Genomic DNA, 22,998 nt, shown 5'->3' with positions numbered 1-22,998 from the left:
CAAGCGCTGATCAGGGATGCAGATAACGTATCTGCATCCCTGCTCAATTATTGGCGGGACTTTTTTTTCCGTATTCCCGGCGCTTTTTGTATGGCATCTGTCCGTTCTCCCGCCAACGCTGATCAGGGATGCAGATAACGTATCTGCATCCCTGCTCAATTTTTGGCGGGACTTTTTTTTCCGTATCCCCGACGCTTTTTGTATCGCATCCGTCCGTGCGTCCCGCCGAGCGCTGATCAGGGATGCACATAACGTATCTGCATCCCTGCTCAATTTTTGGCGTGACTTTTTTCTGTATTCGCAACGCTTTTTGTATCCCATCCATCCGTGCGTCCCGCCGAGCGCTAATCAGGGATGCACATAACGGATCGGCATCCCTGCTCAATTTTTGGCGTGACTTTTTTCCGTATCTGCGACGCTTTTTGTATCGCATCCGTCCGTGCATCCCGCCAAGCGCTGATCAGGGATGCACATAACAGATCTGCATCCATGGTCAATTTTTGGCGTGACTTTTTTTTTACGTATCCCCGACGCTTTTTGTATCGCATCCGACCGTGCATCCTGCAGCGGCCGATCAGTGCACTGCGTCTGTGCGTTTGAAAAGTCAAATGGCGCTCCTTCTCTTCTGAGCCTCGCCATTTGCCCAAACAATTACTTTCCACCACATATGAGGTATCTACGTACTCAGGAAAAATTGCACAATACGTTTTATGGTGCATTTTTTCCTGATAGCCTTGTGAAAAAAAAAGCTACCTAGTTGAAGCAACCGTTTTGTGGTAAAAAAACAATTTTTTCTTTTCACGGCTCAACGCTATAAACTTCTGTGAAGCCCCCAGGTGTTCAAAGTGCTCACCAAACATCTAGAAAAATTATTTGAGGGCTCTAGTTTCCAAAATGGGGTCACTTGTGGGGGAGCTCCACTGTTTAGGCACCATAGGGGGTCTCCAAACGTGACATGGCGTCCGCTAATGATTCCAACCAATTTTGCTGTCAAATGGCGCTCCTTCTTTCTGAGCCCCGCCATGCGCCCAAACAATTACTTTCCACCACATATGAGGTATCTGCGTACTCAGGAGAAAATGCACAATACATTTTATGGTGCATTTTTTCCTGATAGCCTTGTGAAAAAAAAAGCTACCTAGTTGAAGCAACCGTTTCTTTATCGTTCCTATGGGAGACCCAGACATTGGGTGTATAGCTTCTGCCTCCGGAGGACACACAAAGTACTACACTAAAAAGTGTAGCTCCTCCCTCTGAGCATATACACCCCCGGGATAACCAAATATAGCCAGTTCAATGCTTTGTGTTCAGGAGGCATACATCCACACATGCATTCTCATCTGATTTTTGATTTTTTGGAAAGAGTTTGAAGAAAAGCGGGTCCAAGCCTGGACTCCCGACATGTCCCTTCTCACCCCACTGTGTCGGCGGTGTTGTTAAGGTTGATTCCAGGGCTAGAGCCTTACATGCCGCGCTCCTTCACCATCCCTCGGGCTCTGGCTTGAAGTGGGAGCCAGCACGGTTCTCCCTGTCTTGCAGGAGACCGGTCTCCATCCGCAGCCCTTCAGGATCCTGTCGGACGGAGCACTCATCCCCAGGGACTTGAAACCCTGCGTCTCACAAGCTAAGTATCTGAGACGTTATTTTCGGGGGGTCCCTTGTACTTTATTGTTGGGAAGAGTGGGCTGTGTATCTGTTTTGACATTTCCGGCCGGTTCTCTGGTTTTCACCTGAGAACCGCGCCGATGGTGCCTGCGCGCCGGCCGCATCGCTTAAATTTAGGCCCCGGCTTCGCCTGACACCTAGTTTCGATTTCACTGCCCCTGCATGTCAATCATGCAGAGGGACAGTGCGACTCCGCCCAGCGGCCGTTCGGCACAGGGGAGGGACACTCCTCTTTGAGTAAATGTCCCCTCCCCTGTAAATCTCCTTGCCCCTCCAGATCCCGCCCCCTCTCCTCACTCCGGCGCCATTTTATCAGCGTTCTCTCAGCGATCGGCGCTGGCTGCAGCATCTCTGCTAATCTGTCTGGGGGTCCGGGCTGTGGGATCTGGAGGGCACACAAACGGTCTGGTAAGCCACAACCTCCGGTTGTGGACCTGCTTATATACTCTCTGGGGGTCATTCTGGCTCAGAGCCCCCACTTCAGCAGCATGTCTCACACGAGGAGCAAGGCTGCAAGGCTGTATGCAATATGCACTGCATGTAAGCTCGTGCTGCCTGAACCGAGCACATATCCACATTGTGATGCCTGCTCTAACCTGGCAATGCCTCAGCCTGGTATCGCACCACAGTGGTCCCTCCGGCTGCTCCGGCTCCGGTGGCTGAACCCCCGGCTTGGGTAGAATCCTTCTCTAGGTCAATCTCCCAGTCTTTTGCCGACTCCATGGGACAGCTGTCCCGGACTTTGCTGACCATGCATCAGCCCCCTTCTCAGGGCGCCTCTGCTGCTAGGGCTCTCTCAGCGGAGCTCACAGAGGATTCTTCATCTGGTCCCAGACCCCGTCCTCCTAAAAGGAGACGCAGGGCTCCCTCTCCTTCCTCGTCCCGGGGCTCTGATTCAAGAGCTGACTCGCAGGACGAGGAGGATGCCTTTACTGGGGGCTCGGAGGCTACCTCCATGTGCCCCATTGATCTGTCCGAAAGTGATGCAGATGTTAGTGATTTGATTGCGTCCATTAATTCTGTACTGGACCTCAATCCGCCAGTATCAGAGGAGCAACCCTCTCTGGCAGAAAAGCACCAGTTTACCTTGCCTAAGAGGACAAGGAGTGTGTTCTTTAACCACTCCAGTTTTCAGGCCACTGTGACCAAGCCTAGGGCCTGTCCTGACAAACGCTTCCCAAAGCGCGGTTCTGATGACCGTTTTCCCTTTCCACCTGAGGTGGTCAAGGAGTGGGCTCATTCACCAAAGGTAGACCCTCCGGTGTCTAGACTCTCAGCCCGGACCGTTGTATCAGTGGCTGATAGCACCTCTCTTAAGGATGCCACTGACCGCCAGGTTGACCTTCTGGCCAAATCTGTATATGAGGCGGCTGGGGCCTCGTTCTCCCCATCTTTTGCAGCAGTGTGGGCTCTCAAGGCCATCTGTGCTTCTCTGGAGGAGATGCATTCCCTCTCCAGGGAATCTATGCCCGAAATGGTTGCCTTAACGTCCCAAGCTTCAGCTTTTTCATCCTATGCCATGTCTGCCATGCTGGAGGCTTCTCACCGCACTGCGGTGGCTTCGGCTAATTCCCTCGCTATCCGCAGGATCTTGTGGCTTCGAGAGTGAAAGGCAGATGCTTCTTCAAAGAAGTACCTTGCTGGGCTCCCTATTGCTGGATCCAGGCTATTCGGCGAACAACTGGATGAAATTATTAAGGAAGCTACTGGCGGGAAGAGTACTTCCATGCCACAAACTAAAACCAGGAAACCTGCCCAGGGTAGGAACCAGTCGAGGATTCGTTCCTTTCGTTCCTCCAACTGGTCATCCTCTAAGCCCTCGGCCTCGTCCACTAACTCAGCCAAGGACCAGAAGCCCAACTGGCGCACAAAGCCGCGTCCTCAGAAGACCGCAGGAGCTACTGCCACTAAGGCAGCCTCATCTTGACTATCTGGCCGCGCCAGCAACGTCCTTGGTCGGTGGCAGGCTCTCCCACTTTGGCGACGTGTGGTTTCAACACGTCTCCGATCAGTGGGTGCGGGATATCATCTCCAACGGCTACAGGATCGAATTCTCTTCCAGCCCGCCAAACAGATTTTTTCTGTCAACTCCCCCCTGCTCCAAGGCCGCCGCCTTCTCTCAGGCCGTGGCATCCTTGCAGGCCAACGGAGTAATTGTACCGGTTCCCGCCCGGGAACGGTTCAGAGGTTTCTACTCAAATCTCTTCCTAGTCCCCAAAAAGGACGGTTCCTTCCGGCCCATCCTGGATCTCAAGCTTCTCAACAAGCATGTTCAGGTGCGGCATTTTCGCATGGAGTCTCTGCGATCAGTCATTGCCTCAATGACCCAAGGAGATTTCCTGGCATCCATCGACATCAGAGATGCCTATCTGCATGTGCCAATTGCAGTTTCACACCAGCGTTGGCTACGTTTTGCAATCGGAGAGGAACATTTCCAATTCGTGGCTCTCCCCTTCGGGTTAGCCACGGCCCCTCAAGTATTCACCAAGGTCATGGCAGCAGTGGTTGCGGTTCTGCACCTCCAGGGGTTGGCAGTGATTCCTTACCTGGACGACCTTCTAGTCAAGGCTTCATCCAGCGCAGACTGTCAGCGGAGTGTCTCGCTCACTCTCGCCACTCTAGTCCAATTCGGGTGGCTTGTCAATCTGCCCAAATCCACTCTGACTCCGACCCAGAAGCTCACGTACCTAGGGATGCAATTCGAGACTCTGCCGGCACTTGTGGAGCTGCCCTTAGTCAAACAGCAGTCCCTCCATCTGGCGGTGCGCTCTTTGCTGAGGCCCCGCCGTCATTCCATCAGGCACCTAATGCAGGTGCTGGGTCAGATAATGGCGTTAATGGAGGCGGTTCCCTTTGCCCAGTTCCATCTGCGTCTTCTGCAGCTGGACATTCTCCGCTGTTGGGACAGGCGGACTTCCTCCTTGCACAGGTTAGTGGCTTTGTCGCCACAGACCAGGGGCTCCCTTCAGTGGTGGCTTCGGCCCCTCTCTCTGTCTCAGGGACGCTCCTTCCTGGCCCCGTCCTGGGTGATCCTCACCACGCATGCCAGTCTATCCGGCTGGGGAGCGGTATATCTCCACCATAGAGCGCAGGGCACTTGGACTCCGTCCGAATCAGCCCTCTCAATCAATGTGCTGGAAACCAGAGCTGTGCTTCTAGCTCTCTTAACCTTTCACCACCTGTTGGCGGGCAAGCACATCCGAGTCCAGTCAGACAACGCGACAGCGGTTGCCTACATCAATCACCAGGGCGGGACACGCAGCCGCCTGGCAATGTTGGAGGTTCAACGCATCCTTCAGTGGACGGAGGACTCCAAGTCCACCATATCCGCAGTCCACATCCCAGGCGTGGAAAACTGGGAAGCAGATTATCTCAGCCATCAAACCGTGGACAACGGCGAGTGGTCCCTGCATCCGGCAGTGTTTCGGTCAATCTGCCGCAAGTGGGGCACTCCGGAAGTGGATCTAATGGCATCCCGGCACAACAACAAGGTTCCAGTTTACGTGGCTCGCTCCCACGATCCTCAGGCCTTGGCAGCGGACGCTCTGGTTCAAGATTGGTCCCAGTTTCGTCTGTCCTACGTGTTTCCCCCTCTAGCTCTCTTGCCCAGAGTCCTGCGCAAGATCAGAATGGAGGGCCGTCGGGTCATCCTCATTGCTCCGGACTGGCCCAGGCGAGCTTGGTACCCAGACCTGCTCCATCTGTCCGTAGAGGTGCCGTGGCATCTCCCGGACCGTCCAGACCTTCTCTCACAAGGTCCGTTTTTCCGCCAGAATTCTGCGGCTCTCAGATTGACGGCGTGGCTCTTGAGTCCTGGATCTTGACGACTTCTGGTATTCCTCCTGAAGTCATCTCCACTATGACTCGGGCTCGGAAGTCTTCCTCGGCCAAAATCTATCACAGGACCTGGAGAATTTTCCTGTCCTGGTGTCGCTCTTCCGGCCATGCTCCTTGGCCTTTTTCCTTGCCGACCCTTCTGTCCTTTCTACAGTCCGGTCTGCAGCTAGGACTATCCCTCAATTCCCTCAAGGGACAAGTCTCGGCTCTGTCAGTGTTGTTTCAGCGGCGTATCGCCCGGCTGGCTCAGGTGCGCACCTTCATGCAGGGTGCGTCTCACATCATTCCGCCTTACCGGCGGCCTTTGGATCCCTGGGACCTCAATCTGGTCCTCACGGCTTTGCAGAAACCCCCCTTTGAGCCTCTTAGGGAGGTTTCTTTGTCTCGTCTTTCACAGAAAGTGGTCTTTCTAGTGGCCATAACTTCCCTCAGGAGAGTCTCTGATTTGGCTGCGCTCTCTTCGGAGTCACCTTTTTTTGGTTTTTCATCAAGACAAGGTGGTTCTCCGTCCGACTCCGGACTTTCTCCCTAAGGTGGTTTCTCCTTTCCACCTTAACCAGGACATTACCCTGCCTTCCTTTTGTCCGGCTCCTGTTCATCGCTTTGAAAAAGCGTTGCATACTCTTGATCTGGTGCGGGCGCTCCGGATCTGTGTGTCTCGCACCGCTGCTCTTAGGCGGTGCACCTCTCTTTTTGTGCTAACCACAGGTCGGCGTAAGGGCCTCTCTGCTTCTAAGCCGACCTTAGCCCGTTGGATTAGGTCGACCATTTCGGATGCCTACCAGTGTTCTCAGGTGCCTCCCCCGCAGGGGATCAAGGCACACTCGACCAGAGCTGTCGGTGCCTCTTGGGCTTTCAGGCACCAGGCTACGGCTCAGCAAGTCTGTCAGGCTGCCACTTGGACTAGCCTGCATACCTTTTGAAAGCACTACCAAGTGCATGCTCATGCTTCTGCAGATGCGAGCTTGGGCAGACGCATCCTTCAGGCGGCTGTCGCCCATTTGTGAAGTTAGGCTCTGCCTACTTCTCAGTTTTTCTGTTTATTCCCACCCATGGACTGCTTTGAGACGTCCCAATGTCTGGGTCTCCCATAGGAACGATAAAGAAAAAGAGAATTTTGTTTACTTACCGTAAATTCTTTTTCTTATAGTTCCGTATTGGGAGACCCAGCACCCTCCCCAAAATTATTTTGTAAATTTTGTTGGAAAAATGAGAAATTGCTGATGACCTTTGACCCGTTCTAACTTCCTAACGAAAAAAAAATTTGTTTCGAAAATTGCGCTGATGTAAAGTAGACACGTGGGAAATGTTATATAGTAACTATTTTGTGTGACATATCTCTCAGATTTATGGGCATAAATTTTCAAAGTTTGAAAATTGCGAAATTTTCAAAATTTTCGCAAAATTTCCTAAATTTTCACAAATAAACGCAAAAAATATCGGCCTAAATTTACCACTGACATGAAGTACAATATGTCACGAAAAAACAATCTCAGAATCGCCAGGATCCTTCGAAGTGTTCCAGAGTTATAACCTGTCAAAGTGACACTGGTCAGAATTGCAAAAAATGGCCCGGTCATTAGGGTGTTTTAGTGGCCGGGGGTGAAGAGGTTAAGAGAACAATCCGTTCTGGCAGTGTGCTTGTAAACCAAGTTACTCGTCTAGCAAAGCAAAATTTCCCATAGGAAATAATGCAAGCTCAGACAATTCATTCTACAAATTGTTCAATGTCCCATCCTGGTCCCCTATTGTGCCATTCCACACACCTACAAACATGCACAAACACACATATTATGCTCACCTTACCTTCCGTTCTCTCTCCGGCCTCCTGGTTAATGTAGTTCGCCGGTACAGGATGTGTATTGGGTAACCATCGTTACCATCATAGCAACTGATGCTGGCTCGCTGAAGTAAAAGGCAGTAGCCGCTTGCCTCTGATTGGTCAGTGCGCTGCCTTTGTGAAGCGGCTGACAGCGGAAGTTCCCCCATTGTCGCGATGGTTACCTGATACACATCCTGTACCGGCGAACTACAAGAACCAGGAGGCCGGCGAGGGAACGGAAAGTAAGGTGAGCATAATGTGTGTGCATGTGTTTTTGTGTGGACTGTAAGAGTGGGTCAGAGTGCGGTGAAAGTACGGAACCGGAAGTGTGTGCGGTGAGTATTTGCTCGTACAGCAAAGCTTCCTCGTAAACCGAGTTACAAATTTACAGCAAGCTTTGCTCGTATAGCCAAATTACTCGTAAACCGAGGTTCCACTGTATTTAACAATATGTAGAATGTGGATGATAGAGGGGAAAGGTGACATCACATCTTCAATAGCTGGGGGTCAAAAATGTAATTTCTTTTTCGCTCCTAATTGGGAGACCCAGACAATTGGGTGTATAGCTATTGCCTCCGGAGGCCACACAAAGTATTACACTAAAAAGTGTAAGGCCCCTCCCCTTCTGGCTATACACCCCCAGTGGGATCACTGGCTCACCAGTTTTGTGCTTTGTGCGAAGGAGGCAACACATCCACGCATAGCTCCACTGTTTAGTCAGCAGCAGCTGCTGACCATGTCGGATGGAAGAAAAGAGGGCCCATACAGGGCTCCCAGCATGCTCCCTTCTCACCCCACTTCATGTCGGAGGTGTTTGTTAAGGTTGAGGTACCCATTGCGGGTACGGAGGCTGGAGCCCACATGCTGCTTCCTTCCCCATCCCTTTTTACAGGGCTCTGGGTGAAGTGGGATTCTATCGGTCTCCAGGCACTGAGACCGTGCTCCATCCACAGCCCCTGGTATCTGCTGGACATGGAGCGGAGTATCTTCAGGGACATGGCCCTGCTACATGGAGGTACTCTGTGTCCCTGTGGGGACCGCGCAGACACACGGCAGCACTGCTGGGTGTGTTAGTGCGCCAGGGACAGCGGCGCTGTCCGCACTAGTGCCATCGCACACCACAGCGTTGCTGGGTGTGTTAGTGTATTGGGTGACTACTGCGCTAACCGCCGCTGCCACTTTTATTTAAGGCGCCGCTGGGATTTGTGGTGCGCCGGGGACTTCCGCGCCGGCCAGCACTGATATGCCGGCCGCGCTTATTAACTCGAGTCCCCGGCTTCTGGGCCTAGTCTCCCTTCGTTACCGCCCACAGGCCTGACAGTCAGGGTAGGGGCGTGACGCTGCATAGCACAGCAGCGCTGAGAGCTGGAGTATGTTTTGCATACTCCACCCCTCTCACTGTGTGCACTGTGAAACCGGATTCCCGCACTTTCTCAGGCACGCCCACGGCTTCCTTCTCTACAAGGACGCCGGCAGCCATTAGTGTCAGTTTCTGTACGATACAGAGACAAGTGTGGAAGACCCTGGCATTCTGATAGTCACACAATCGCTGCAACAGGCGTTAAGCAGCACCTGTGGTGCTAACCCCACTAGTGCAGAAGTGCACTTATAGATATGCTTGTACTATATACATTGCACTGTTTGGTCGCACGTTGTATATACCCTCCTGGATTGTGCGGAGGAGTTATCAGCATATTCTCTGTGTAAAACAAAGGTGCAGAACCACATGTTTTTCTATGCAGCCGGTACAGCATGTACGGCTATACGGCCGGCAGGTTACATAGACCCCCATTATATCCAACTCAGCCGGAGTCTCTGCTAATGGCCAGAGGATGAGGACGGTGTCTGCAGTATTTACTGACAGATTTTCTGAGACTATGGCTATGATACTAGAAGCCTAGCAGTCCGGACATGTCTCTCACAACATGGGCACTGTTGAATCATTGATCCATGGCCCCCCTCAGTGTGAACAACTAACAGCTCCGGGAATGTCACACGCATCCCAGAGTCACGGCTCTGCACAGACGTCAGTCCCAGACAGCCTAAGCGGGCTCACTATGAGCGGCCCTCGGTTTCATCAGGGTCCTAGCAGAAGGACTCTCTGTGTAATGAGGCGGAAGTAGCGGCTCAGGATTCTGATCCTGAGACCGCTCTCAATCTGGATACACCTAATGGTGACGCCATAGTGAATAATCTTATAGCGTCCATCAATAGAATGTTGGTTATTTCTCACAGCTCCTCCAGTGGAGGAGTCAGCTTCACGTATTTTTCTGGACCACTCTGCCTTCAGAGAGGCAGTCCAGGAACACCACACTTATCCAGATATGCGCTTCTCCAAACGGCTTAGGATACACGTTATCCCTGCCCCCTGACGTGGTCAAGGACTGGACCCAGTGTCCCAAGCGGCATCCTCCAATCTCCAGGCTTGTAGCTAGATCCATAGTTGCAGTGGGAGATGGAGCTGCACTTAAAGATGCCACTGACAGACAGATGGATCTCTGGTCTAAATCCATCTATGAGACTGTCGGCGCACCGTTGGCTCCAGCATTCTCACCCTTGGGGCACTCCAAGCTATTTCAGCTTGTCTTACACAGATTGACACGGTTACACGTACATCTGTGCCGCAGGTGGCATCCTTAACCTCTCAAATGTCTGCATTTGTTTCTTACGATTCAGGTTGCCCTAGACTCTGCGAACCGTACGGCAGTAGCCTACGCTGCTCCGTGTTTTTAAGCAGAGCCTGGTCTGCTCGTTAAGTGAATGGAAGGCAGATTCTGCTTCCAAAAAAGGTTGCTTAACCAGTTGCCTTTTTCTGCTGACCGACTGTTTGGTGAGCGTTTGGATGTAACCATTAAACAGTCCAGGGGTAAGGATTCATCCTTTCCTCAGCCCGGACACAACAAACCCCAACAGAGCAGGAGGCAGTCGTGGTTTCGGTCTTTTCGAGGCTCGGGCAGGTCCCATTTTTCCTCGTCCAATGTGGACTCAAAAGGATCAGAGGAGCTCAGATTCTTGGCGGGCTCAGTCACGCCCAAAAAAGAGACAGTCTGAAAACCCGCTTCCAAGGCGGCTTCCTCATGACTTGCGGCCTCCTCTCTCCGCATCCTCGGTCGGTAGCAGGCTCACCCGCCTTGGCGATATTTAGCGGCCATAGGTCAATGACCGTTGGGTGTGAGACATTCTGTCTCACGGGTACAGGATAGAGCTCACTTCTCGTCCTCCAACTCGATTCTTCAGAACTTCTCCACCTCCCGGCCGAGCCGCTGCTCTTCTGCAAACAGGGTGCACTCTATAGGCAGAAAGAGTGATGACCCCCGTTCCTCTTCAGGAACAAGGTCACGGTTTTTACCCCAAATTATTTGCGGTGCCTATAAGAACGGGCCGTTCCGTCCCGTTCTGGATCTAAAACTGCTCAGCAAGCTCGTGGACACCAGGCGGTTCCGGATGAAATCCCTCCGCCATGTCATCGCCTCAATGTCCCAAGGAGATTTCCTAGCATCATTAGGCATCAAGGATGCTTGTCCACACGTGCCGATTGATCCAGAGCACTAGCGTTTCTACGCTTCGTTATAGGAGACGAACACCTTCTGTTCGTAGCTCTACCTTCCGGCTAGCGACAGTCCCACTGGTCTTCGCCAAGGTCAGGGCAGCAGTAGTCACAGTCCTGCACTCTCAGAGTCACTCTGTGATCCCATATTTAGACGATCTACTTGTCAAGGCACTCTCTTAGGAAACATGCCGACACTGCCCGAACGTTGCGCTGGAGACTCTCTAGAGTTTTGGGTGGATCATCAACTTTTTGAAGTCAGATCCGACCCCGACCCTATCGCTAACATATCTAGGCATGGAGTTTCATACTCTCTCAGCGATAGTGAAGCTTCCGCTAGACAAACAGCATTCACTACGGGCTGCAATCTCTTCTTTAAGAACCAGTCGCATACATTGAGACGCCTCATGCACTTCCTACGTAAGATGGTAGCAATGGAGGCAGTTCTTTTCGCGCAGTTTCATCTGCGTCCACTACAATGTGACATTCTCCGCCAATGGGACGGGGAGTCGACCTCCCTCAACAGAGTCGTCTTTCTTTCTCAGGCGGCCAAGGAATCTCTACGGTGGTGGCTTCTTCCCACCTCATGGTCAAAAAGAAGGTCCTTCCTATCCCCATCCTGGGCGATAGTTACGACAGACGCGAGTCTATCAGGGTGGGGAGCAGTTTCTCTCCACCACAGTGCTCAGGGTACGTGGACTCAGCAAGAGTCCACCCTTCAGATCAATGTTCTTGAACACAGAGCAGTGTATCTTGCCCTACAAACCTTCCAACAGCAGCTGGACAGCAAGCAAATCCGACTTCAGTCGGACAACTCCACAGCGGTGGCATACATCAACCACCAAGGAAGAACGCGCAACCGGCAAGCCTTCCAGGAAGTCCGGCAGGTTCTGATGTGGGTGGAAGACACGGCATCCACCATATCCACAGTTCACATCCCAGGCGTGGAAAACTAGGAAGCTGACTTCCTAAGTCGCCGGGGTGTGGCCGAAAGGGTATGGTCTCTTCACCCGGACGGGTTTCAGGAGATCTGGCGCCGCTTACAGAGGCCGGACGTCGATCTAATGGCGTCACGGCACAACAACAATGTGCCAGCTTCATGGCACGGTTTCACAATCATCGAGCTCTGGCGGCAGACGCCTTAGTTCAGCATTGGTCGCAGTTCCAGCTACCTTATGTGCCACCTCTGGCATTGTTGCCCAGAGTGCTGCGCTAGATCAGGACCGACTGCGGCCGCGCCATCCTCGTCGCTACAGATTGGCCGAGGATGTTGTGGTTCCCGGTTCTGTGGTGCCTCACGGTAGGCTAACCGGGGGCACTACCAGACCAATCAGACTGGCTGTCTCAAGGGCCATTCTTCCATTTGAATTCTACGGCCCTCAACCTGATGGTGTGGCATTGAGTCCTGGAACCTAGTGTCGTCAGGATTACCTCAGGACGTGGTTGCCACCATGAGACAGGCTAGCATACCAACGTCCGCCAAGATTGACCACAGGACGTGGAAGATATTCTTATCTCGGTGCTCGGCGCAGGGTGTTTCTCCCTGGCCGGTTGCATCGTCTATGTTTCCTTCCTTCCTGCAATCTAGGTTGGAAAAAGGGTTGTCGCTCAGTTCCCTTTAGGGACAAGTCTCAGCGCTATCTGTATTTTTTCAGAAACGACTTCCTCAGGTACGCACGTTCCTACGGGGAGTTTGTCGTCTCAGCACTCCGTACAAGCGGCCGTTAGAGCCCTGGGATCTGAACAAGGTTCTAATTGCTCTCCAGATGCCGCCTTTCGAGCCTTTGAAAGAGGTCTCCCTTCCCGCTTTTCTCGGGAAGTGGCCTTCTAGTAACGGTCTCGTCTCTTAGGAGAGTTTCCGAGCTAGCAACGCTCTCATACAAATCTCCCTTCCTGGTCCTTCACCAGGACAGGGTAGTTCTGCGTCCGATTCCGGAATTTCTCCCTAAGGTGGTATCCCACTTTCATATCAATCAGGATATCACCTCACCTTCTTTGTGTCCTCGTCCAGTCCATCAATTTCAGAAGGATTTGCATCTGTTGGTTCTGGTGAGAGCACTCAGGTTCTACTTCCCGCATGGCGCTCCTGCGCCACCCGGATGCACTCTTTGTCCTTGTCGCTGGTCGGCGTAAACAGTCGCAAGCTTCTGAATCCACCCTGGCTCGGGGGATCGAGGAACCAATTCTTGAAACCTACAGTTCTACTGGGCTTCTGGTTCTCTCAAGGCTGAAGGCCCATTCTACCAGAGCCGTGGGTGCATCCTGGGCATTACGGCGCCAGGCTACGGCTCAGCAGGTGTGTCAGGCACCTACCTGATTGAGTCTGCATACTTTTACCAAGCATTTTCAGGTGCATACCTACGCTTCGGCAGACGCCAGCCTAGGTAGATAAGTCCTTCAGGCGGCGATTGCCCACCTGTAGGAAAGGGCTGTTTGACGGCCCTATCACGAGGTATTCTTTTACCCACCCAGGGACTGCTTTTGGACGTCCCAATTGTCTGGGTCTCCCAATTAGGAGCGAAAAAGAAGAAGGGAATTTTGTTTACTTACCGTAAATTCCTTTTCTTCTAGCTCCAATTGGGAGACCCAGCACCCGCCCTGTTTTCTCGGGGTTTTTCTGTTTTTTCGGGTACACATGTTGTTCATGTGGTATGGTTCAGTTCTCCGATGTTTCCTCGGATTGAATTGGTCTTTAAACCAGTTATTGGCTTTCCTCCTTCTTGCTTTGGCACTAAAACTGGTGAGCCAGTGATCCCACTGGGGGTGTATAGCCAGAAGGGGAGGGGCCTTACACTTTTTAGTGTAATACTTTGTGTGGCCTCCGGAGGCAATAGCTATACACCCAATTGTCTGGGTCTCCCAATTGGAGCTAGAAGAAAAGGAATTTACGGTAAGTAAACAAAATTCCCTTCATTCCTACCAATCTACAATATTCTCAGACCAGTCCGCTCGTGATCGTAAATATGCAAATCACATACATGCCTACTCGCTCTCATGGCGAATACGAAGGAATCACATTACACACGTGATTGTGCAGTCACAAAGAGTGACTGCAACTTTTCTTCTGAGATCGGAGATCTCCTTTAAACTGATCATAGATGTTAGAGAGCTGTTGACCAAACAATCATTCAGCCACCAGCTCTCTGCTCCCCCATATACAGGAACCATGGAGTCCTCTGAGAGAGCTGCTGCAAGTCTCCTCCGAGAGCTGCGTACCTCAGTGTCAAATATAAGGACCAATTGGCCATTGAGATTCAACAGACTGGATCCTTCTGTTCACCTACATCATCTGTCAGGAGGGAGTCGTGAAGCTCCCATACAAATTAGATGGTCAGCTGACATTGGCTGGTTTGGCTGACTGTTATTTTTCTAATGTGTATGGAGTTTTTTATTAGGATCAGCTGGGAGGTCAGGGAATAGCCCCTCTGCCAGGCCCCTATGGTGACTACTTTATCTCCCGTCCGTAAAAAAAAAAAAGACGTTGAATTTCACCTAAACCAAACAGGACACCACAATACAAACTAGTTGGGCGACAGCTTCATCCAACATTTATCTAAGACGGTTTTCCTCTCCCCGTTCAATGGTCCCATCAGGATTCCGTTCGAACCCCTCGCAAAACGGGTTTCGGACGTATTCGCCAACGGGGCCATTGACTATAATGGTGCAGGAGGAGTCACCCCGTGTGCGCTGTTCTGCACCATGTTTGGGAGTATACGCTTTCTGGAGGCAGACATCCAGATATACTAGACTGCATCTGGGTGTCTCCCTCCAGGCATACACTCCTGAACATGGTGCAAGACAGAACACACGGTGACTCCTTCTGCAACGTTATAGTCAATGGCCCCATCGACGCATGGGTCCAAAACCTGCTTTATTGTGGGTTTTGACGGAAGCCCCAACAGGACCACTGAACGGAGGTCAAAATGCAATGTGAAAGAGACCTTATACATATGGTCACCTTTAGAGTAACTTTTTGTCTACCCCCAACCTAACCAGCCTCAAGAAACCAGAACCTGAGCTTATTCAGTAAATGTTCATCACCTCCAGTAGTTTTCTGTAGACAGTTTAATTTTCAGTTTCTTCTATGATTTTTTTTTTTTTCTTCACTTTTCCAGCTTACTCCAGCTGCAATGGAAACAAGATCTTGACAAAGGCTTAGACCTCATCAGTAAAGCCATTGAAATAGATAACAAATGTGACTTTGCTTACGAGACCATGGGGACAATAGAAGTTCAGAGGTAAGCGCCCGCTGCTTAGAAGCATGGTGATTTCTCTAAGTTTTATATACACTCAGAAGAAATAAAATGCACCATCCAATAGAGTTAAAATGTGCAGTTTTATTTTCACTTATCTAATGGAATTAAGTACGTACATGATAAGCTGAAAAGTAGTGACGCATTTCAGGCCCTGGGAGTCTTAGACATAGGTGCACAAGACTGAAATGTGTCAGACTTTTAGTATTGCCACTAGAGATGAGGCGAACCCATGGAAATTCGGTTTGGTGGGGGACAGCTGAACTTTGAGTTTGGTTTGGGACCTGAACTTGACCTGAACCCCAATGAAAGTCACTAATTGAGCAGTTCAGGTCTCTGCCCACATACAGCCAGCCATAAACAGATCACTTTTGGGGGTGGATGAGCAGAGTTTTTCCATGTTTTTATTTATTTTATTTTTTTTGGGGTGTGGATGCTCACTACCTCCGATCATGCTGTTGTTACTCCCCCTAGTGCTAGCTGATCCAATACTGCAAGCAGCAAGCACTGGGCTGACACCGGGCATACCTATGCACCGCAATGCTTGCTGACGTGGTGTTCGTATGTAAAGCACCTGAACTGTCTGTTTTTTTTTCCAAACCTTGGGTTTGCTCATCTCTAATTGACACATCTGTAATGGTATCTAAAAATAAAAAATGTAAAGCTATGACGTTTTACTCTATTGGATACTTTAGACTTTTATTTATGGTACTGTCCTGGCCACCCCAGATTGGGCGCCGACTAATTTAGGCATACACATAAATCATGCACATACCATCCTAATTGCTCATATTCCAAATTATGTGTCTGATATATGTATGCATACACAATATCCACAGAGACCAAAGTGCTTTGGTCAAAAGAGGAGCAAGACTGCGTTTGAAGAACTTAATAATTATTTCGAGTTTCTTGGATGCAATCTAAGGCTGCATATTCTTTCACTATTGGTCAAACTACAGTATAGAAACTTATATAGATATATTCTCTAATAAGCTGAATCATCTTTAATTCACAGGAAAGGCCCAGAATGTCTTAAGTCTTATGATGTCTGAGTGCAGATATTGGTGCGGTACACAGTGCAAGCGCCATTTTGAGTACTGTTATTTTGGGTATCTTCATATAATCATGTCCATAAGAGCACCATCTTACAAAGCTGCTACTTGCTGTTTCTTATATAGAAACTTCTGTGTATAACAATCACACTATATATTTCTGTTTTAGAGGGAATCTGGACAAAGCCATTGACATGTTCAATAAAGCCATCAACCTGGCGAAATCTGAAATGGAAATGGCCCATCTGTACTCACTATGTGATGCCGCTTATGCCCAGACTGAAGTCGCCAAGAAATATGGCTTAAAGCCGCCAACACTGTAAACGGACTTCCAGCGACGAGCAAAAAATGTGATAGCTACGAAATATTGATCTTTTAAGAAAAGTAATTTCTCCCGGAAGAGTTTTTGCATCCAATACAAACAAAAGTGGAATGGCAGACCCTCGTTTTTCTGCTTGTGGTGTTGTCATTCATCCCTTAGATGTTTTTGGTATTGTGAGGTGAGGGTGTCTGGGATGATTTCCCTCTGCCGATGTCGAAGGAAAAGTTAAGACACCGCTGCATGAGAACAGGACGACGCAGTTTGCCATGCAAATAAAACTGTTGACTTGAGTTCATTTCTGTTTCGTCAGGGAATGGGTGGTTGTGTGAGCAATTTTTCTTAAATTTCATTTATTTTTGTTTTTTTGGGGGGTACTTATACTATTTTTTTTCTTGATTTCTGTTATATATCTCCTATTCCTCTTGTACATAACTGATCACACCAGACTGATTTATTTTCCTTTTTTTTTTTATGAGTGAAAAACAACTATTCTTTTTTTTTTCTTTTTCCTTTTAAAGTTGCCATTTGTGATAAATAAATCAATCCTTGCATGCACAACCTTTACCCCATCCTCTGATGAGAAATTGTGTTTTTGTCATAGGTTACAAATGATCTGCAATGCCCTTGGACGAGTTCACATGTCCTAGATATATGGATTGTTCTCTGATCACATAGGGCAGACGTAGAAGCAGTAAGTTCAGGGCAGGAGAGACGCCAGTCGGGACCCGGGTATTGCGATTCGATTACACACGGGAACCCGGCCTTGCATAAAGAGAGACTAAAAAAAATTAGACCAGGAATTAAATTAGTTCAGCGTTCATAATATGGTAAATCTGTTTTGAAATTGTCATTGCCATGAAACAAGAGAAATGGTAATGCCAAGTTGTCAATTTAGTCAGTTTCAGCCTTTTTTTTTCTTCTTTCCTTGTAGAGAATGCAAGTGATTATGAAAACGTCAGGCAAGCTAGATAATTATCTTTTAAAAACAACCACTAATAGTCTCATTTATTATGTATTTAGGAAACAATGTTGTGTAGTTGCCAACCAAAAACAGATTTCCAGCTCAATAGTCGCAACACATGAACTATCTGTTCTTAAAAATACCAAATTCCAAAGTTCTATTAAAGCACCCAATCGGGCTTTCCATGTATTGACTTACGGAGAGCCTATGATGGATACAGCCAATCAGAGGTGCAGTGGAGAGGAAGCCGCAACAGCATGAACCAATGACGAGACAGGAGGTGTGTCTCAGACTACCTGCAGGCGCTGCAGTTAAATTGTAGTTAAAGATCACAACTCTGCCCAAATGAAAAAACAAGCAAGGAGCAGAAACTGAGAAAAATATAGTCAGTAAACATCACCTATAAACAGGGGATTTAAATAAATTCCCTGAAGCTATTTATCCCTTTAAAAAAAAATTGCACTCATTTTTGAGCTATGCCACTATAATTGCTTTAATAATCCATTGCTACAACATAGCGCATCTTGGAGAAAGTGCCACAATTAAAAAAACAGCACTGTTTGCAGCAGGTTTCATGTTTACATTTTAACAAACACCCAACATCAGAAAGTTAGCAAAAATGCTAAAACCAAGAAAATAAAAAAAATTAGCAAAAAATTGCTATATGCAAAACCAACGAAAACAAGGATCTTTTAGTAGGTCTTATGTAAGGCTAGGCAGACATTTCATCTGTGCTCACTATTGGGTGCGTGTGGCACGGTCAGGATGGATGCCTTCCATAGGGACCCACAAGAAGGATGCAGCGTGGTATGTTTCTTTGCCCTCTGTGCTTTCCTATGCAGTTAAATAGTATACAGATGATTATCAGAGGCTGACAGAATACATATTGGGGCCAATAGGAATGTCACAGTATTCGTCAGGAAAAGCTCCCAACATTTGCTGTAGGCTAAGTGCACAGATGCAATGTGCCATTAGCCGCCATTCAAGCCTACTCTGAGGTGATGTGACGATAAATGCGCTCTCAATCTCATAACTTTCATTAGCTGTAATATAAAACCTGTTCCCGCTCAGTCTGGATATGGGATTATCCTGATTCATTGCATTGATTATATTGGGGTTTGTAGGGTGTTTTGTATGTTTGAACACATGAATGGCAAAGCATAAAAAAATAGAATTATGAACAGAGCCCTACTGGGACTCCACACCGAGATTTAGCCTGACACTTGCGTAGGGGCATTGATCATTCCCATCATAACCTTTCTTTAGAAGCAGATTAGTTGAGCCATTAAACTACAATTGTTAAAAAAAAAAAAGATAATGGGTATTATCCACTAGTTAAATCTTATATGTGAGGCTGAGTGCAGACTTGTCACAGTTGCTGGAGACTTGTGAAGCCTGGTGCTATTTGTAAAGTTTGTAAACTTTGCCTCATTGATGACGTTTAGGAAGACAATTCTTTTTGTACTAAGAGCAATGCCGTAATACCAATATCGGATTGTAAGAGTTTCCATATAGCGCATACAGGTGGTCATAATTCGGTGGGATAACGTGCCAGCCAGTGAGGAGAGTTTGGGAACTTGGTCACGTCCGGACTCTAGGGGTTGCCATCTCATCTTCTACCCCCTATATCACTGTCTAGTCTGTGACACCAGACACCTCTTTAGTTTTCACATTGACCAGTAAACCATTTAGGGTGTCTAGAACTGTTCGATAAAACTTGGTCGTAGTCCTCGGCCTGTTCCTCCATTGCAGACAGGAAAACAGTTGGTCAACAAAACCATATTTGCTCTTGGACAATTTAATACCTGAGATCTGGTCTCTTTACCTCGTATAAATATATAAAAAGGGCTTTTGACAAATGTTTGCCACCGTTTACTACTGAGCATTTATGGCTTCAGATGAGATCTAGAGCTTGTAGGCTTTTAAGATGTTTTATTTGCATGGCTTCTTCAATGTTTGTGCCATTCAGTTCTCCATTATGTAGACACAGCATGAGCTGAATCCAGCGTGGTGCATTCCAGGTCTCAGACTTTGCCTGCTCTTTGAAAGTGCACTAAAACAAATGGTCTTTGTTTTTTCTTTTTGTAAATGATCTCCTTCCAATGAAAAAATAAAAATCGATACCAATAAATATTATAACATAAGTGACTTGCATTTTGTTCTTTGGCAAAGGAACCTGCCGTACCTTGTTTGTGAAGGTTCCCTGGCTAATGTAATTGCATTAGCTGCAGGTTGCTAATATTCTCCATATCTGATCTTTCTGACCGCCCATGACTTTGCAGTGAGGAAACAATCTCCACAACATGCATTTAAGAGGCGCAAAAGGGTTTTCAAGACCGTGATCCAGTATCCATGTCTGTTTTCCATGGCAGCCAGACCAGGGTTCTCTGAACTTCCTTAGCTGTAACTTGGACGCCCTGGGTAACTCTTGTATTCGCAAGGCTCTTGTGCATCATCATGACATCTGGCTTTGTAAAGGCAAGAGGCGCTTGGGGTGTCAACATTGGAATACCTGAAAGGAAGTTCACAAGACTCCGGTCAAGCTCCCAAGAAGTACAGATGTGGATCACAGATCAAGGTCCTGCAAATCTTGTTACTCCACTGTAATTGTACTATATGGCCGACAGAATGGACCATACCAAAGAGTACAATACCTAAATATGACATGGTGATAGGCTGACACTTTGACCATAAGCATTTCTGAAAGGAGGTTGTCCACCTTAGGACAATTTTTTTTCCCCAACTTAAATGAATAATTTATTCATTTATATAGCGCTATTAGTTCCACAGCGGTTTACATACATTGGCAACACTGTCCCCATTGGGGCTCAAAATCTAGAGTCCCTATCAGTAGGTCTTTGGAGTGTGGGAGGAAACCAGAGAACCCGGAGGAAACCCACGCAAGTACGGGGAGAACATACAAACTCCTTGCAGATGTTGTGTTAGGGACGTGACTTAACCAGTCACTTTTAGAATCTGACCGCTGTTTCTAATCATATAGTGTGTGCACGCGAGAAAGAATAACAATTGATTGAATCAATTATAACACTCTCTCACACGACAGAAGCTGAGGCAAGACTGAAGTCTTTATTTTTGGACACCTAGACCACGAAGCAAAGAGGTGTAAACAAAAGTTTGTCCAATCACGTATCGTAGGGCAGGGCTTCAAGTCACATGGAAATTAGCATATCCTCTTCTTGATTGGCTCAGTTCTGGCTCTTAGGAATTCCTTTGTCCATCGTCCCATGGGCAAACAGGAAGCAGCAGCCATCTTCAAGTTACATATACCAGTATATACTGTGTCCAAGGAAAACACTAAATATGCAATATACCTATATATACGTGTTAGTAAAAAGAACAAAGACATGCATAAATGTGTGTTAATTTACATCTTACTAAACTATATACCTTAGTCTATGAAATGGCTGAATTAAGTATTTCTGGATACTCAATTCTCATCCCCAACAGTTGTCCTTAGTGGGATTTGAACCCAGGACCCCAGCGCTGCAAGACTGCAATGCTAACCACTGAGCCAACATGCCACCCATAATGAAATTAGGTTTTATTAAATAGTTTTGATTGCCTTGATATCCTCAGTCTATGGCTGTCTTTCATCCAGTTGGCATTTGTACCCTTAAAAGCCTTTTTGCCTTTGCTAGGTCTATTGTACTGGACAATGATTTTTTCTTTGTCGCTCTATTGGGAGACCCAGACAATTGGGTGTATAGGCTATGCCTCCGGAGGCTGCACAAAGTATTACACTTAAAAGTGTTAAGCCCCTCCCCTTCTGCCTATACACCCCCCGTGCTCTCACGGGATCCTCAGTTTTTTTGCTTTGTGCGAAGGAGGCAGACATGCAAGCACAGCTCCACAGATTAGTCAGCAGCAGCTGCTGACTAGGTCGGATGGAAGAAAAGTGGGCCCATATAGGGCCCCCAGCATGCTCCCTTCTCACCCCACTCTTGTCGGCGGTGTTGTTAAGGTTGAGGTATCCATTGTGGGTACGGAGGCTGGAGCCCACATGCTGTTTTCCTTCCCCATCCCCCTTAGGGCTCTGGGTGAAGTGGGATCTTATCGGTCTCCAGGCACTGAGACCGGGCTTCATCCACAACTCCTGTGGAGCCTGATGGATAGGAGCCGATACCGTTCAGGGACATGGCCCTGCATCTTAGAGGTACTCTGTATCCCTATGGGGACCGCGCACGGCATCACCTCAGCTTTGCTGGGTGTGCTAGTGCACCGGGGACCGCGGCGCTGACCGGGTCTATATGTGCCATTACACACTCAGCGTCGCTGAGTGTGTTTATATGTAAGGGCTACCGCACTGACCGCCGTTGCCACGGGACACTGCGGCGCGGCTGGGACTTGTAGTTCGCCGGGGACTTTCACACGGCCGCGCTTTTACGGCGGCCGCGTTTATTACTACAGTCCCCGGCTTCATTGCGGCCTAGTTTCCCTTTTTTCTCCCGCCCTCAGCCCTGACAGGCAGGGGAAGGGCGGGACGCTGCACGGAGCGAGCAGCAATGAGGGCTGGAGTATGATTTACATGCTCCACTCCCCTCACTGTGCACAGTATGAGCGCCCGTTTCGCGCTCTTTCGAGGCCACGCCCACAGCTTCCTCAGCTCGTCAGGACGCCGCAGCCATTCCTGTCAGCTCCACCGACGCTGCAGAGAGGGACATATTCATGGGAGACCCAGACACGGTCTCTGGTGGCCTCACAACCGCTTAGGCGGCTGGTAAGCAGCACATGTGGTGCTAGCCCCATGGTGCTGTATTGTATTGGTACATTATTTGTGTACTGTATATAATTTACACTGTATGAGCACAGTGCATTCTGGCTATATACCCTATTGTGTTACTCAGGGAAAACTATAGCATGGCGCCCACAAAAGGCAGGGGTGCCAAAACACAGGCTTATTATGTTGCCTGCGCCGCATGTAAGACCCAGCTACCGGCAGGTTCCACTGACCCTCATTGTGTACAGTGTTCGACCCCTGTGACACTTCCTCAGCCGGGGCCTATGCTAAGTGGGGCACAGGGGGAGCCACCTGTTGACACTGTCCAGGTGACGGGGACTGAGTTTGCAGCCTTTAAGGATCAACTCTCTGAGACTATGGCTAAGATACTAGAAGCCTTGCAGTCCAGGCCGGTATCTCAGCAAAGGGACTCTGTTGAATCATTGTTCCCTGACCCCCCTCAGTTGGGCCAACAATGTCCTCACGGGGTATCCCATACATCCCAGACGGAGGGTTCGGACTTAGAACCTAGCCCCAGATCGTCTAAGCGGGCCCGCTTAGAATTTCCCTCGACATCATATTGTTTAGGGTCTCAGCGGGGGGAATCTCTGGTTGATGATGCGGAGACAGCTGATCAGGATTCTGATCCTGGGAGCGCTCTCAATCTTAATTCTCCAGACGGGGACGCCATAGTGAATGATCTTATTGCATCCATTCATCAGTTGCTGGATATTCTTCCCTCAGCCCCTCCGGCGGAGGAGTCAGATTCTCAGCAGGAGAAATTTCGCTTCAGGTTCCCCA

At 48.9% G+C, this 22,998-nt stretch overlaps 1 protein-coding gene across 1 annotated transcript in view; it reads left to right on the top strand.

Moving 5' to 3' along the window:
* Window positions 1-19,603, top strand: part of TOMM70 (translocase of outer mitochondrial membrane 70) — a 105,863-nt gene extending 86,260 nt beyond the window's left edge. Inside the window, exons 11-12 of the mRNA XM_075335150.1 lie at window positions 14,987-15,109; window positions 16,346-19,603. Coding sequence (XP_075191265.1) covers window positions 14,987-15,109; window positions 16,346-16,499 — 277 coding nt within the window. The 3' untranslated portion in view covers window positions 16,500-19,603. The remainder of the gene's footprint in view (window positions 1-14,986; window positions 15,110-16,345) is intronic.
* The last annotated feature ends 3,395 nt before the right edge of the window (window positions 19,604-22,998 follow it).

The sequence above is a fragment of the Anomaloglossus baeobatrachus genome, chromosome 2, assembly GCF_048569485.1.
Source record: "Anomaloglossus baeobatrachus isolate aAnoBae1 chromosome 2, aAnoBae1.hap1, whole genome shotgun sequence".
Lineage (NCBI taxonomy): Eukaryota > Metazoa > Chordata > Amphibia > Anura > Aromobatidae > Anomaloglossus > Anomaloglossus baeobatrachus.
The sequence above is the reverse complement of the archived record's forward strand: the minus strand, read 5'-3'. Positions and strand labels throughout refer to the sequence as shown.